General features: G+C 34.9%; 1 protein-coding gene across 1 annotated transcript in view; it reads right to left on the reverse strand.

Moving 5' to 3' along the window:
• MSH4 (mutS homolog 4) overlaps positions 1 to 18,115 on the reverse strand; it is a 115,731-nt gene that overhangs the window by 8,982 nt on the left and 88,634 nt on the right. The window contains exons 16-19 of the mRNA XM_005542987.4: positions 15,603 to 15,721; positions 14,162 to 14,290; positions 7,005 to 7,179; positions 5,371 to 5,459 (exon numbers count right to left, since the gene is read on the reverse strand). Of these exons, the coding sequence (XP_005543044.3) occupies positions 5,371 to 5,459; positions 7,005 to 7,179; positions 14,162 to 14,290; positions 15,603 to 15,721 (512 nt within the window). The remainder of the gene's footprint in view (positions 1 to 5,370; positions 5,460 to 7,004; positions 7,180 to 14,161; positions 14,291 to 15,602; positions 15,722 to 18,115) is intronic.

Here is an 18,115-nt window from a genome sequence, read left to right on the forward strand (position 1 = left end):
GCCATTGAAGTAATAATAAAAAATCTCCCATCAAAGAAAACCCCACAATATAAGGAGACCCCCATCTCTGCAAAAAAAAAAAAAAAAGAAAAAAAAAGAAAAGAAAAAAAATTAAAAATTAGCCAGATGTGGTGGTGTGTACCTGTGGTCTCAGCTATTTGGAAGGCTGAGGTAAGAGGATTGCTTGAGCCAGGAGGTCAAGTAAGCAGTGGGCTGGGATTGCACCACCACACTCCAGTCTAGGCAACAGAGCAAGATCCTGTAAAAAAAAAAAAAAAAAGAAAAGAAAAAAAGGAAGGAAGAAGAAAAGAAAAAGAAAGAAGAAGAAAAAGAGAAGAAAAGCCAGTACCTGATGATTTCACTGCTGAATTATACCAGATATTTTTAAAGAGGAATGAATACCAAGTCTACTCAAATTATTTCAATTAACTACAGAGGAGGGAATACTTCCAAACTCATTCTATGAGGTTAGTATTACCCTGATATCAAAATCAGACTATGAAACACAAAAAAAGAAAACTACATGCCAATATTCCTACTAAACATAAATGAAGAGCTCAACAAAATACTAGCAAACCAAATACAACAACATATTGAAAAGATCATTCACCATGATTACATGGAATTCATCCCAGGGATGCCAGAATGATATAACAAATGCAAATCAATAAATATGATATGTCATATTAACAGAATCAAGGACAAAAACCATATGATCAATTCAATAGATGCTGAAAAAGCATTTGACAAAATTCAACATTCCTTTATGACAAAAACTCTCAACAAACTGGGTATAGAAGGAACACACCTCAAAATAATAAGGGACATACATTACAAACCCACAACAAAATCATACTATGGAAGTAAAAATTGAAAGCCTTTCCTCTAACTTCTGAAACAAAACAAGGACACCCACTTTCACCACTTTTATTCAACATAGTACTGGATGTCCTAGCGAGAGCAATTAAGCAAGAAAAAGAAACAAAGGGCATCCAAACTGGAAAGGAAGAAGTCAAAATATCCTTTTTGCAGATGATATATTATACTTAGAAAACCCTAAAGACTCCACCAAAAACATAAAAATCAGTGACATTTGTATATGTCAATAATGAACAAACTGAAAAAATACAAAAAGAAATCCCATTTATGGATTGGAAGAATAAATATTGCTAAAATGTGTTCACAGATTGGAAGAATAAATACTGCTAAAATGCCAACACTATTCAAAGTAATCTATAGATTCAATACAATCCCTATCAAAGTAACACAGACATTCTTCACAGAAGTGGAAAAAAATCCTAAAATTTATATGGAACCACAAAATACTTCAAATAGTCAAAGCAACCCTGAACCAAAAGAAAGACCTGGAAACATCATACTATCTGACTTCAAAATATACTATAAAGCCATAGTAACCAAAACAGCAGAGTCCTGGCATAAAAACAGACACATTGAAAAATGGAACATAATAGAGAACCCAGAAATAAGTCCAAGCATTTACAGTCAACTCATTTTCAACAAGACACCAAGAAGACAGTCTCTTCAATAAATAGTGCTGGGAAAAATAGATAACTATATACAGAAGAATGAAGGCAGACTCATATTTCTTACCAAATATAAAAATCTAATCTAAAAGAATTAAAGACTTAAATGTAAGACCTGAAACTATGAAACTACTTGAAGAAAACATTGGGAAATGCTTTAGGATATTAATGTGGGCAAAGACATTTTGGGTAAAACCTCAAAAGTGCAGGCAACAAAAGCAAAAATAGACATAAAATTACATTATGTTAAAAAGCTTCTGCATAGCAAAAAAACTTAACAAAGTGAAGAGACAGCCTACAGAAGGGGAGGAAATATTTTCAAGCTCTCCTTCCAACAACCAAATAAGCAAAATAATAACAAACAAATAATAACCAAAACATCTAAGGAACTCAATAGCAAAAAACCCCACCAAATAAACCCAATTAAAAAATTGGCAAAACATCTGAATAGACATTTCTCAAAAGAAGACATACAAATAACCAACAGGTGGTGGGAATGCAAATTAGTTCAACCTTACGGAGATTTCTCAAAGAACTAAAAGAACTATATAAATATACACATATATAACACCTGTACCTAGTTCATCACAGCACTATTCAGAATAGCAAAGTTATGAAACCAACTTAAACACCCATCAATAGTTGACTGCATAAAGAAAACCACGGAACACTATATAGCCATAAACAAGAATGAAATCATGTCCTTCACAGCAACATAGATGGAGTTGGAGGCCATTATCCTAAACGAACTAACTCAGAAACAGAAAACCAAATACTGCATGTTCTCACTTGTAAGTGAGAGCTAAACAGTGGGTACACAGATGGAAATAACTGTCACTGGGGATAAAAAGGGGAAAGGTGGGAGGTGGCAAGGGTTAAAAACTACCTATTGGGTACAATGCTAACTATTTGGCTATTGGGTACACTAGGAGCCCAACTCCCATCAGTATGCAATATACCTATGTAACAAGCAAGCACATGTACCCCCTCAATCTAAAATAAAGTAAAATAAAAATAAACAAAAAATAGGCAATGTGGGTATATTATTGTAACTACATCATAGTTGTTGTGAAAAGGGGCCCTTAAGAAGAAGAACTGAGTTCATTGCTCCACTGGAAAAAAACCTAGGGAAGTTTCTTGGGGGAAGTTCACATCTGAGCTAGGTAAAAATGTTAAATAAAAATTATAGGGATGAGGTAGATGGAGGAAGAGGAATGAAATTCTTAGCAGAGGGAACAACATAAGTGAAATAAAAGAGGTTAAAAAACAAAACAAACATATAGCCAACAGGTATATGAAAAAATGTTCAACATCATCAGTCATTAAAGAAATACATATTAAAACCACAATGAGATATCATCTCACCTAGTTAAAATGGCTTTTATCCAAAAGGCAGACAATTAACAAATGCTGGTGAGGATAGAGAAAGGGGAATGTGCATACACTGTTGATGGGAATGTAAATTAGCATTGCCACTATGAAAAATAGTATGGAGGGTCCTCAAAAAACTAAAAATAGCACTATCATATGATCCAGCAGTCCTATTGCTGGGCATCTATCCAAAAGAAAGAAAATAAGTATATCAAAGAGATGTTTATATTCCCACATTTGCTGCAGCACTATTCACAATAGCCAAGATATGGATCAAGCTAAGTGTCCATCAACAGATGAATGGATAAAGAAAATGTGGTACATATACACAATGGAATATTATTCAGCCAAAAAAGAAATGAAATCCTTGCAACTGTAGCAACATGGATAAAGAATCACTATGCTAAATGAAATAAACCAGGCACAGAAAGACAAATACCACATGTTCTCACTTATATGCCTGAGCTAAAAGAGTTGATCTCATGGAGGTGAAGAGCTCATTGATGGTTACTAGAGGTTAGGAAAGGTTCGGAGGAGGAAAGAGATGAATAGAGGTCAGTTAATGAGTACAAAAATACAGTTAGACTGAAGAAATAAAGTCTACTGTACGATAGTTCAGTAGGGTGACTATAGTTAATATTTGTTGTATAGTTCAAAATAGCTAGAAGGTAAGAATTGGGATGTTTCCAACACGAACTAAAGAAAAATGCTTGGGGTGATGGCTATCCCAACTACCCTGATTTGATCATTACACATTGCATGCAAGTATCAAAATATCACATGTACCCCCAAAATATGTACAACTATTAAGTATCAATTAAAAAAAGAAAAAAATCATAATTAGCCTGTAAAATATTCAACTAAAATCAGAATATATTAATTTGCAGTGGATAAAATTAGCTTGTTTTGAATACTTTTCAAACTTCATTAGAAGAACCAAAGCCTACTAGAAGGCTAGTGGAGAGGTGGCCCATAAATGAAATGTGGTAAGAAGAACTCTAAAGAGGTAATAAGAGCTTCTTCAGAGTACAGCACAGTTAAAATTTCTGACGAAGAGATTCAAATAGATAATTAGGCAAGTGAGGTCATAGACAGTAGAGGAACTTAAAAGAGAGAGGAATTAAAAATGGAAGACAGGTTAAGAAAGAGTGATGGACATAGAAAATTGTTATTAAGGAAATATCACACTGCACCTAGGTCAGTTTACTGAACACATTGCATTTTCAAAACACTATAAAGCAGCTGGGTGTGGTTGCTCACACCTGTAATCCCAGCACTTTGGGAGGCCGAGGTTGGTGGATCACCTGAGGTTAGGAGTTTGAGACCAACCTGGCCAACATGGCGAAATCCCCCATCTCTACGAAAACTACAAAAAAAATTAGCCGGATGTGATGGTGGGCACTTGTAATCCCAGCTACTCAGGAGGCTGAGACAGGAGAATCGCTTAAACCCAGGAGGCAGAGGTTGCAGTGAGCTGAGATCGTGCCGTTGCACTCCAGCCTGGGTGACAAGAGCAAAACTCCATCTCAAACAAACAAACAAAACCCAAAAACCAAAAAACACTTATATAAAGCAACCAACTACAATTTTCCAAATTTCGAGTCAACAGATGTGAGTTTAGTGTTTTTGTTTTTTTTTGTTTTTTTTGAGACGGAGTCTCGCTCTGTCCCCCATGCTGGAGCATAGTAGCCGGATCTCAGCTCACTGCAAGCTCCGCCTCCCGGGTTTACGCCATTCTCCTGCCTCAGCCTCCCGAGTAGCTGGGACTACAGGCGCCCGCCACCTCGCCCGGCTAGTTTTTTGTTTTTTTTTTTTAGTAGAGACGGGGTTTCACCGTGTTAGCCAGGATGGTCTTGATCTCCTGACCTCGTGATCCGCCCGTCTCGGCCTCCCAAAGTGCTGGGATTACAGGCTTGAGCCACCGCGCCCGGCTGTGAGTTTAGTGTTGAACCTACTGCTTCCTAACAAATCACTGAACCTCTGTGAACCTGTAAAATTAAGAGTAGAAGTAACCCATTTTTAATCTTTTACTATAAAGACCTGACTACTTCATGAAGAGTTATGAGGCTTACATATGAGTAGAAAAGCTTTGAAAACTATAAAAAATATATAATTATACAAATATTGTGCAGAGTGATTTTCGTTTTCAATGTCCACTTAAAATAGATTTATTTTCTCATCATAAAGTTAGTATAGCAACAATTATTTTAGAAACTGGACTGTTTAACTTTTATCTCCTAGCTTGTTAGCTGATTTGCTGTGAGGATTATAATAGACCAAACCAAAAGAGTTTTAAGAAGTAACAATAATTTTCTTTGTTTAGAAATTAGGTTTTAATTTTTAATATTTTAATTATTATATTAATTATTATATATTTAGATCAAAGGTCATAATAAAAATCTACACTAAAAGTATTTTTTTAATTTGAAGAACAAATAAGAACAAAGTTTCTTACCAAAATTTGCCTTGTAATTTGAGTTGTGATTTCCTTGGCATCCAAGACAATTGATGGTGGAAGTGATGACACCTCTGCAGCTTTTAATCCTAGAATTGTTTGTTTTAAATTGACTTCGATATTATTACTGCTGGCATTTTTATGCTTGTTTTAACTAGTATTAATCTTTTATTCACAGATTTAAACTTCCCTTCTAGAGGCATTTCCGAACTACTCAATAATTCTCAGAATTAAGCTTTCTAAAATTCTGGATGACAACTTACCAATTATTAGATTTAATTACTTATCCAAGACACATAAGGCAAATTAGAACATCAGTTACCTCTCAATATAGCTCAGATATCAGGAACAAAAGAAATAGTTAGAAAATAATAATACTGAAATTCCAATTGCAAATATAGTTGGTTAACAGAATTTCAAAAGGCATATGAGTTTTCCAGGGGAAGATAATAGCTAGTCACAGAGATAACACTACAGCTAAACATTCACCCACCTAAATCAATGAGACAGGAATTTCTCAGAAGATATAACAGTAGGTGAGTAATTTATACGCAAATTCAAAGTATTAATTATAATTCTCATGTTTTCAGAGCTTAATTTTATTGTATAAATGCCATACAGGCTTTCTACTGTATGCCAGTAGCTTACTGTATTTAATGCTTTAGAGATAGAAGCAACATCAAAATTTATTGAGACGTTAGTAATTGCTAAGCACTGTGCCACACGGCTCATATTTGATAATTCATTGAATCTTTGCAACTCTACATATATTAAAAATTATTCCCATGTCATAGATTATGAAATTGAGACTTATAAATTTTAAACATCTGATACAAATAAGTTATCCAGTTGATTTCCCATTTCAGATAGCAAAACAAAGATGGTTTTTTTCCCTCAAAGGGTCATATCCATAGCTAAAATAATTTTTGAAACTTATATGTACAGACCAATTGAAAATTCTCTGAATCTGTGAGAGTTAATGATTCAAATAGAAAGTATCTAACCAGGTTTAAGAATATCTAGCTGGGCATGGTGGTGCATGCCTGTAGTCCCAGCTACTCAGGAGGCTGAGGCAGAAGAATCACTTGAGCCCAGTGGGTGGAGGTTGCAGCCAGCAGAGATAGCACCACTGCATTCCAGCCTGGGCGACAGAGCGAGACTCTGTCTCAAAAAAAAAAAAAAATATATATATATATATATATATATATATATGGCTTAGTAATACATACCCTTTTAAGATTTTAGATTTAATTTTCAAGTACCCAGAACCTGAAGAAAACAGAGGAAGGACCCTGCTACTGAAAGATTGTGTAGAAAATATGTAATTTTCAATTCATTATATAACTTGCAAATATAAGCTAAATTACATTTTCTAAGGAAACTAATACTTCTAGGGTTTTCAGTTGTCACTGTATTTTTACATAGTTACTGGCTCATAAAAATTTAAAAAGATTTATATATCTATATCTAGATATAATGAATTTGACATAGAAAATACAATCTAAGAGAATATAAGCACTCAAAAGAATGAGAAAATTTGCTTAGATTGACAGCCAAGTAAAGAAGAGATGAAAGTTTGTCTTAGGAGAATATATAGTATTTGAATGTATAGGTATAATTTCTATATGCAGTACCATAATTTTTCTCTTCTGTGAGTCCCTTAGAAAGTTTGTAGGTATACAAAATTGCTTCTTTATTTCTTGAGGTATTCTTTACATGTTGAACTTCAAAATGCATGTTTTCTACATTAAGATAGAGGGCATCAATATGGCACAGTTCCAGGAAATGTGTAGCAAACAATGTAAATGCCTGGAATATATAACAGATGGTGAATATTAGTACTTTAAAAATTAACTGGAAAATTCTATTTTAACTATGTGAACATAAAATTTTAGTTTAATTTTCTAAGTAGCTTGGCAGAGATGTAGGAATAAAACTAATAATTTGGAGGCTAATATCATCAATCTATTTTAAAATGTTTTGAGAGTTTATATTAAATGAAGAAGATATGTTTATTATGTTTGTACACAGACATGTGTGCCACATTATGGGAAAGAGAACAAAACTGAAAATAAAATCCTAAGAAATACATCTGAAGATATTGAAAAGATGAAGTTTACCAGAAACAAAGCTATGAATTGAGGTAATCATTTATTAGGAAGGTAACTCACATGCAAAAAAATAATATTTTCCTCAATTTTTAAAAAACTTCACTATAAAAGTTGCCTCCCTAGTTGTAAGTAGGTTTTGGCAGTGGAATCAAAAGATTGTTTTAGGTATGTGAAATTCCAAAAGTTTCTAGTTTTTAGATTTCATTGTGTTTAGTACTGGTAGAGGAAAAAGAAAGATTGGCAGCACCGATTAAGATAACGGCTCTCAAACATTAGTAATCCCTTAGAGAGCCTGTTAAAGATGCAAATTCTTGGTACATATCCCCTGAAAAATTCTCAATCAATAGTTCTAATGTGGGACCCCAGGAAATGACATTTTCCATAAGTACTTTAGGTGATTTTGATGAAAGTGGTTCAAGTGATTTACAGCTAGCACAAGATTTCCAGCCCAGAATTTACTAAGGCAGATAGAGATCTGAATAACTGGTTATGTTTTAAGACATTATCAGTGACCAATTAGGTAGGTAGTCAGTGGAAATTTAAATATTAAGACAGTAAAAATAATTGATTGGCAAAATGGCTATCAACTATGGAAGGTGAAAAGCAAGGGAAGGAATAATTTTGTATATGACATAAAAATGAAAATTCTTAAATATCTACTCAACAAATCAAAAGGAGTATAAAACAATACCAAATTTATAAAGCTACAGGAAAATAGAACATAGTAAGCTATTTAAAAGGTAGAGACTATATTCAATAACAATAATGTCCTTAAAAGTTATATGCCAAATCAATCTATTAGAGTAACTTTTTAAACTCTATTTCAGGGTAATTCAATTTAGCATATAATTATTCAGACCCTATACATTGCAAGGATTGTGCTAGGCACTAAGGATACTGTGTTAGAAAATAATAATTAAATTTAAAAGTAAGTAGCAATATTATATTTTTATTAAATTATTTACATTAGAAAATAATATTGTAAAGTAATACTAAAAGCACTATTTTAAACTATTGTAGAATACTTTGAAAACGATACTGTATGCTTGAACATGGGAGGCAGAAGCTACAGTGAGCTGAGATCACGCCACTGCACTCCAGCCTGGGCAACAAGAGTAAAACTCCATCTCAAAAAAAAAAAAAAAAAGAAAACAGATACTGTATTAGATGGGGTTCTCCAGAGAAAGAGACCAATAGGATATGTGTGTGTGTGTGTGTGTGTGTGGTATGTGTGTAAAGAGATTTATTATAAGGAATTGGCTCATGCAATTATGGAGGCTGGCAAGATCAAAACTCTGCAGTCAGCAAGCTGGAGACCCAAGAGAGTTGATGGTATAACTCCAGTCCAAATGCCCGCAAGCTCTAGACTCAGAAAGAGCCAATGTTTCAGTTTGAGTCTGAAGGCAGGAAAGAACCAGTATTTCAGACTGAAGGCAGTCAGTTCTCTCTTATTCTTAGAAGGATCAGTCATTTTCTTCCATTCAGGCTTTCAATTTATTGGATGGGACCCATCCACCCTAGGGAAGGCAATATGCTTAATTCAGTCTACCAATCTCATCCAGAAACACCCTTACAGATAAACCCAGAATGTTTGACCAAATGTCTGGGCACCCCATGACCTTGCCAAGTTGACACATAAAACTATCCATCACAAATCCACCCTTTGAAAGCTTGGCATCCATAGGTATCTCCTTATACCACACTTAATCTACCAATGAAGACAATAATTAGATCATACTTCCCTCTAATATGATACAACTGTCTTCAGTACAACTGAGACAGCACTAACCCCTTTTCCAGAAAAGGAGGTAACGTCCTTGAGTGATGTTAGGTCTTCTTGATATCTCATAACTTAAATACTATAATGTGAAATTGGCAATACTTAAATAATATGATGTGAAGTCAATGCATCTTATGTTACATTATAAGAGAATAAGAGAAGAAAGAAAATATTTGTTCAATATATGTGTATATATACATCAAAACATCACACAAAATAAGGTGGAAATAATCATGACAATTACAGACAGTCCTTATTTCTGTAACTGGTAAGAGAGTTGTAGTTGGTAATTACAACTACCTTTTCCTTTTACTACCTCTTCTGTATTTCCTTTGCCTTCAGCAAGCCCTAGCTAGTCAGAGCTCTTTAACTAGTGGGGTAAATCAAATCTTCACTCCTGAAAGGTCTTGGCCATTCATAGTCCTGCCTGGATTGGGTTGTAGTTTTCCACTGACCTTTAACACAGAGCGTGACAGAACTGAGATACCCTAAGGAATCTTCTGTATTCCAGACATATTCTTTCTTTATTGCATTGTGGAGTAGTAGTCCAATTTCCCTTTGCTAATCAGGATCAATCACTTCAGCCAGCACAATAACTCTCTTCTTTGCCAGCTGATTTAGAGGCATAAGACAGTCAAAGTGGCTGGGCAGGAGTCTTAACTTCCAGGTCAAAAAGTTATTGCTATGTCTCTTGGTGGAAGCATACTCCTTTTGGAATTAAGACCTCTATGTTATCAGAGCAAGGTTATAGAAACTGGAAGCAGATATTTTGCCCTTGAGTTACTAGGGGTAATGGTGAGTGATGCTACTTCCATTTCCAATTCTTGATTCCTGGACCCATGAATCCTGGCAATGGGAGAAACAGCATCATATATTGGAAGCTGATTCAAAGCATATACAGCCTTCTGGAAAACCTTTCCCTAGTCCTGAAAGGTACTGCCACTTAGTTGGTGTTGTAATTGAGTCCTTAAAAGACTAGTCCACTAGTCTATCAAACCAACTACTTCAAGATGGTTGTTGAACACAGTCAAAACAGTGAATTCCATGAGCACAGGCCCTTTGCAGCACTGCATTTGCTGTGAAGTAAGCTCCTTGGTCAGAAGAAATGCTGTGTGGAATACCATAATGGCAGATAAGATATTCTTTAAGTCCATGGAGGTTAGTTTTGGCAGAAGCATTACACATACAGAAGGCAAACTGATGTCCAGAATAAGTGGCTATTCCAATATGAATATAATGGAGGTGGTCTAGTGTAATCAACCTGCTACCAGGGAATGGTGCCATAATGGGGACTCAACGTTGGTTTCTGCTGCCAGCAGACTGAGCACGCAGTAATGGCTACATCCAGGTCAGTCTTGGTGACTGCAGGCTCCTGTTGCTGATCTCATGCATGAAACCTCAACCTAGAACTTTTAAGCTTATTCAGATCAAGTTAGAATTTAGTAGCACTCCTATCCAATGCCATAGGTCTGTGTAAGTCAGATTATTCTGATTGCTGCTTTAACTCTGCTTCCCATTACAGTAACTTATCCACCTTGTCTTTGGTGGCTGAGTGTCACAACTTGGCCCCTACCACCCTGGGATCCAATTATTCCTATTGCATTTGGGTTTTCCAATTAAGTGCCTGCAGTGAAGGCCTTACGGTGGGCCGTAAGGTCTGTCCTACATAGAAGAGTGATAACAGAGTTCTTCAAGGCTGCCAGGGCTCCTCTCACAAACTTATTTCTCATACTCATGGTAAAGGGTATGTCATCTGGACTCTCCCAGGATGGGTAAGTGATCTTAAATGACAAACCCACTCTAACATTCCAACCTCCCTAAGCTTTGAATCCCTTCCTCTACATTAAACCAAGGAAACTCATTCATGGTGGGCCACCTTTTGGTCTGTTTTTCAGCCAATCAATCAAACTGTTAGATCCCTTTCCAACTCTGAGTTGCAACATTAAATGCATACCTGGCTTAGTAAGCCCATATCAATAACTTCGGCCTAATCCAACCCTTATCCCAGAGCCTTAGAATACATTCCCATGCATGTTTCCTGGATTTCTGTCTGTATAAAGTAGAAAATTCAAGTAGTTCTTTCAGAGTGTAATGTACTTCTGTATAGTCACATTTTTACCTCACCTTTAGAGATCTAGTTATAGGTCTAGAAGCAAAGAAATGTGGTGGAAGTGGGTCTTGAGGAGACTCAGCATTGCTTGGGATGCCATTACAGTTTCCTCAGGTAATGCTAGGTTAATCCCTTCAGATGGGGTGAAGTGGTTTCTTCTACTGGCAAAGATGATTCATCAGAATTTAGGGCCTAAATGTCCCCAGCTTCATCAGTGTCTCCCTACACATTCCTATTCCAACTGGTAGTCTCCCATTCCTTCTCAACTAATACCCTCACTTTAACAGTAGATACCCTATAAAGTTGGGAATTCAACCTGTGTTGTAATTCTGGGACAGGATGAGATTCTGAGTTTGATTTTCAGCAATCTCAACCCAGTGACTATAGGAGATAAAAATTTCCTTCAGGGCACATTTAGGTGCTTTTAAGTCATTTATGCAGCAATGAGCTGGCAATTTGGTGCTTTTTTGTTATTTAAAATTTTTTAGTTAAAAAGATAAGTAACACACATGCTTCTAAGTTAACACATTAAATAATGCATTAAATAGCAGCAAGGCTAATTAAGTCCTGCTTTTGGAAGCAATAAGGAGGTGATGCACATTTCCTGGTGTCTACAGCCACTGTCACAGAACTAGTTAGGGAAAGCACAGTTACTGCTAACCCTGGTGTGCTTCCTTGCCTGCATTCACCTGGGAGAAAAGGCTCAATTTTGAGTAGAGGTTAGTGACCATAAAGAGGCTTTTTTCCCCATCTAAGTTGAGGCTCCTGAACTCAAGTTTTCAGATTCATGCAGCCCTGGGGATACATGGATCCCAGGTTAAGAAACTCTGCCCTTCTTACAGACCCCCTGCTGTGATCTAGGGACACATGTGATGCCTGGTTCTTCCAGGTAGTGACAGGCAGGCCCTCACCAGGTATGTGATGGGCGGTGCCTGGAAGTCCCTCAGGTGGGAGCCTGAGCTGGCAATTTGAATCCTTGAGTTCATCCTTTGCTTTCCCAATTTTGTCTAATGACACTAGGAGCAACCAGCCAATTTCATTATATTCATTAGTTTGCCAAAAATGTTTAGAAGTATCATATATACAATCACCTGGATCTCTGCTGCTTACAAGCAGTTGATTAAGAGTATATGATAGTGATATTTTACTTACCACTATTGTCAGATCATATCAGAACCAAGATTTGTATTAAGGTTCTCCAGAGAAAGAGAACCAATAGAGAGGGGGGCAGGGCAGGCGAGAGAGACAGAGAAAGAAAGAGAGAGAGAGAGAGAGAGAGACACTGGCTCACGTGATTTATGAAGGCTAACAAGTACCAAGGTCTAAAAGGGACTAGCTATAAGTCCAGGAGAGCCAATGGTACAACTCCAGTCCAAAGCTGGCAGGTTCCAGACCCAGAAAAAGCCAATGTTTCAGTTTGAGTCTGAAGGTAGTAAAGAAGGCTGCCTTCCATATTGTAGGCAGCCAAGAAGGAGGAGTTTCCTCTTACTCTTTGGAAGGCTTTTTGTTCTATTCAGGCTTGCATTTATTGAGTGGAACCCACCCACATTAGGGAGGGCAATCTGCTTTACTCAGTCTACCAATTCTAATCTCATCCAGAAACACCCTCACAGACTCAGCCAGAACAATGTTTGACCAAACATCTGGGCACTCTGTGGCCCAGTCAAACTGACATGTAAAATTAACCATCAGAGGCACTAATTAGCTTTTAATCTTAAGTAAGACATGCACCTTATTTATATGAGAAATTGTAACTGACACATTCAAAATTACAAAGACTAATGTTATTTATTAACATTACTTTTGATTTATCACATACCCTTAAGTATAAAATAGATTTTTCTCATTCTATATAATAAATCATTATGAGCCAGGCATGATGGCTCAGCCTGCAATCACAGCACTTTGAGAGGCTGAAGTGAGTGGATCACTTGAGTCCAGGAATTCAAGACCAGCCTGGGTAACATGGTGAAACCTTGTCACTGCTAAAATACAAAAATTAGCTAAGCGTGGTGGTGCATGGCTATAGTCCCAGCTACTCAGGAGGCTGAGGCAGGAGGATCGCTTGAGCCTGAAAGGTGGAAGTTGCAGTGAGTCAAGATTGTGCCACTGCACTCCAGCATGGGCAACAAAGTGAGACCCTATCTCAAAAAATAAATAAATAAAATAAAAATAAATAAATCATCATGGACTTTCATTTAAGGTAAATAACTTCATCTTAGGGACATTTTAAGGTATCTTAAATAAGAAAAAGTATTTTTATTTAAGTTTTGTTCATATCTGTATATATTGTGAGCGATCATTTAAAAAGATATTTTGTAAATTAATTTAATAGAGTAAAAATCCATGTTTTACATAGTTGATATGTGAAAAACTACTTTCTTTAAAGGAATAAAATTTTAGGTAGGTAAAATAGATTTTCTGTAAAGTTACCTGAGTTGCCTAGTGCTTTCCTTCCTGTTGTAACATCATAGTCAACATTATTGCACATGGAGACAATTACTGAAAGACCTTCATATTTTGCTACTTAACTTGATGAAATTAAAGCCAACTGACTAATTTCACATTATTTGAATTTCTCAATTTCATCTTTTCCTTATCTATATCATGGCTATCAAACTAATGATTCCCACTTTCATTGGAAATGAAGGAACAAAAATATAAATGCTATGATATGTGTTTACTATCTAAATTGTTTTAAAAGCTATTTGTGGGTGTCCGTAAAATTCAATAATAATAAAAGGATACATAAAATGACTCAAAATTAATATACTTAAAATAAAAGAATACCTTTAAGCTCAGTAGATATTCACAAACAGCATAACAAATGCCAATACCTTCTTCTGTATTAGTACCTCTGCCAAGTTCATCAATTAATATGAGCGATTTGTCATTAGCATTATGTAGAATATATGCTATCTGAAATATATAATTTTAATATTTATTCATTGTAACCAAACAGCTGTCAATATCACAGGAAAAAATGAGGAGAAACGCAGTCTCTTTATAAGTTTATCTGAAATGTATCTTTATAGAGACGTCCTGCTGAGCAGAAAATAATATATTGTTTTCCTTTCTAAAAATATCATGACTAATAATTCCAGAATAGCTGATGTATACATACACATATGCATATGTATATGAGACAACATAGAGTAAATAATGATTATCTAAAATATTGATGCTTTAGATACAGTGAAGAAAAGCAATAAATTAAATGTTTAAGCACAAAGAAGGTCATTTTCTTCTCCACAAATGACTAATCAATTACTGCTATAAAATATCCAAAACCATCTCTCAAATTTATTTAAGTATTACTCTGTATCCTGTAAAGATGAAGTAAAGAAAAATTTAAGAAAAAACACCTAAGTCTTGATTCTTGGTTTAACAAATCAGTTTAAATCCATGACCAATGGAGACCAAGACTTAAATTGACAGAAGTGCTCTTTTCCACTGAAGATTATTAACTTCTTTCTCAAAAATAGAATTTTACCTTTCTTATATTATGACACAATAGTAATTTTGATGGACATTTTACCTTTCTATGACACTAAGCTTTTTGAGGGCTAGGATGATTTAAAAATATACCTTAAGTGCCTGATATATTGCTACAATCTGTTATAGATATTCAATACACAATAAATAATTACATAAATTGTGGGACAAATGATAACTTTAGTCACCACCTATTTACTTGAAGAAAATTATCAGTGATCCTAAATTCTTAATACAGATATCCCAAGAGTTACACTTAATTCCTTTAGTTCTAAAGGCTACTTGATGTTTGCTCAATCAGAAATAGGTGATACTTTGGTACAGGAAGTGAAATTTCTATAAGGACAAAAAAGAAGATGATTTTTGGAAGCCTTCTAACACTGTAATCTTTTGTTTTAAAATCGAGCCTATAAAGAACAATAAATACTATGCAAAATGGTACTGAACCAGTTATCATTTCCTGAAGCCTTTTACTTATTCCCTATAAAAACATTTAGGCACGCTTTTATTACTTAATAACACTAGCTCTTTCTTTTAAAATTGTATTTTCAATAAAACATTGTCTTCCATTTCCACTTAAATTGGAAATTAGGAGGCTGTCTCTGACTGCCCTCTGGCTCTTAGAAAAGGGTATAGGCACGTTTGCATATTTTAGTATAAAAATATTTTATGTAGTAACTGACCATTAGTGAGATAATTTAATGTTTTTAACATAAGAAAAGTTTTGTTTGGGTACCTCTTTCATTTCTTTCATAAATGTTGATGAATTTGTTTCGATATCATCATCAGTACTGAGTCTTGTAAAAATTTGTTTAGCAATTCTAAAGGAAGAATATTCTGCTGGAACATATGATCCTGTAAAATATAAGGTCAAGATAAATTGAAATGTGTTTATAAAATATAAGTACTAATTACATTTTGCACTTATCAGATTATTTACAAGGATTATATGGTAGAAAGAACACTAGATATGGCCTTAGAAGACATGACCCCAGCCCTATTCCTTATTATACAAGCTTAAACAGCACTTAAACTTTCCCAGTTCTAGCCGGGAGTGGTGGCGGGAAACTGTGGTCCCAGCTTCTCCGGAGGCTGAGGCAGGAGAATGACGTGAACCGGGAGGCGGAGCTTGCAGTGAGCCGAGATCGCACCACTGCACTCCAGACTAAGCGACAGAGCGAGACTATGTCTCAAAAAACAAAACAAAACAAAACAAAAAACAGTTGCCCTACCTACTGTACAAAGTTATCTGGAAGTTCAAATAAGACAGTAAATATTCAAGTACATAACAAAGAGACTGTTATAAACTCAATAAAATTTTTAAATAACTTACTTGAATGATAAAGAACATTTAAAATATTAAAATGTGAAGGGAATGCTTATAAAGCTTATGAATATGCCAGTTATACTGATCTATTCATTATACATGGTATGCATTGAAACATCACTATGTATCTCTTAAATGTGTGCAATTATTATGTCAAAAATAAAATAAATTTAAAAAAGAAATGAAAATCTGAAGCAAATGCCTATAAAGCTGAGTTAATAAAATCATTATAAAAAGATATAAAGAAATATCTGTGATTACAAACATGCAGAAACATTCAGAAGCAAAATAAAAGCAAAACATTTAATAAAAAGAAAAAGTGAATTTTCACCCACAAGACTGTTTCTGCCCAAGAAGTTATTGAGCTAACTCATCTAAAATATTCGTTTCTTAAAAACAAATAATCTGATTAATGCACCCGTCTCAATATAGAATAAAATCTAAAAGGCATTCTACCATTATAAGAAGATAAAACATACAAGTAGTTGAATGGGAAACGTACCACATATACAGAATTCTGTATAGATAAAATTGTGAAATAGTAGGCGCAAAAAAAAACAAAGCCAGATTACTCCAAGATTGAAAACAAAAATAAGGATAAAGAATAGGGCTTAACTCTGAGGAATAAGGAGTAGCAAGAAAAGAGACCAAAAGTCAGGCTAACACTAATGAAAATAAAAGTAATAATCATAACAGTCGAAATTATAATAACTGCACCTGTACCATTCGACATACTAGGTCTTTTATATCCACTCTTCCTAATTTTCAAAATAACCCAATAAATTGCGTATTATTTTTCTCATTTTACAAATGAAAAGTGGAGGCTCAGGACCCAGTGTGAGTGTATATATATACTGGGTAGTATATATAAGGTATTTTATATATATATAATATATAATGTATATTATATATATTTATATTACATATGGAAGGTATTTTATATATATACCTTATATATATACAGACATAGCATATATTATTAAGCGGTATGTTTGTATTTTCTCTGCTCTCTTAACCTCCATCAAAAAGTTTCTCAACCTTTCTTATCTAGATTATTACAGAAGCCTCCTGGCTGGTATTTTTGCTTCTAGTCTAGCTCTCATCTATGCACCAGCTAGAATGATCTATCTAAAAATTAAATCTGATCATACTATTCTCTTACTAAATGTCTTCAATAGCTCCCTACAGATTACTGGATAAAGCTCAATCTTCTCAGGTAAATACCTAAAACCCTCCATGACCTAATTACTGCCCATCTCTCCAACTTTATACCTTGCTACTCCTTACAGTTACTCTTTGCTCTATGAAGCAAAGGAAGTACAAAGCCTCTGGACTACTTTTTTGTAGTTCCTTGGGCACATCATAGTATTTTTTTTTTTCTTCTGAGTTTTAGAACATGCTCTTACCTCTGCCTGGGAAGTCTCCTTCTTTTTCATACTTTCCCCTCAAATCCATAGCATTTTATTTTTATTACCTCAGTCCTTATAAAAATTATTAGAAGTAAGTGTTACCATAGTTTTTATTTGCAGATAGGAAAACCAAGGCTTAATGAGGTTAAGCAATTTGCCTAAGGTTACACAGCTAGTAACTTGACAAGCTAGATCTACCTTCCAAGTCTATGGTCCTAACTTCCATGCCTTTCAAGTCCCACTCGTGTCTTACGGTCAGACTATATGAGATATCATATATGTTTCAGGTGTTTCAGAGGTTTAAGATGGTCAGTGACAAGAGAAGTATCATTATCTTTAAGTATTTGAAGAGCTAATATTGGGAATAAATACTAGATTATTCTGTAGTATATAGAATAATAAGGATAAATGAAATTATAGAAATTGGGTTTCAGTTCAGTGTAATGAATACTCTAATTAAATTAGGGCTGTCCAGCAATTGGACAGCCTGCTTTTTTATAGAACAGAGTTCCT

The sequence above is a fragment of the Macaca fascicularis genome, chromosome 1, assembly GCF_037993035.2.
Source record: "Macaca fascicularis isolate 582-1 chromosome 1, T2T-MFA8v1.1".
Taxonomy (NCBI): domain Eukaryota; kingdom Metazoa; phylum Chordata; class Mammalia; order Primates; family Cercopithecidae; genus Macaca; species Macaca fascicularis.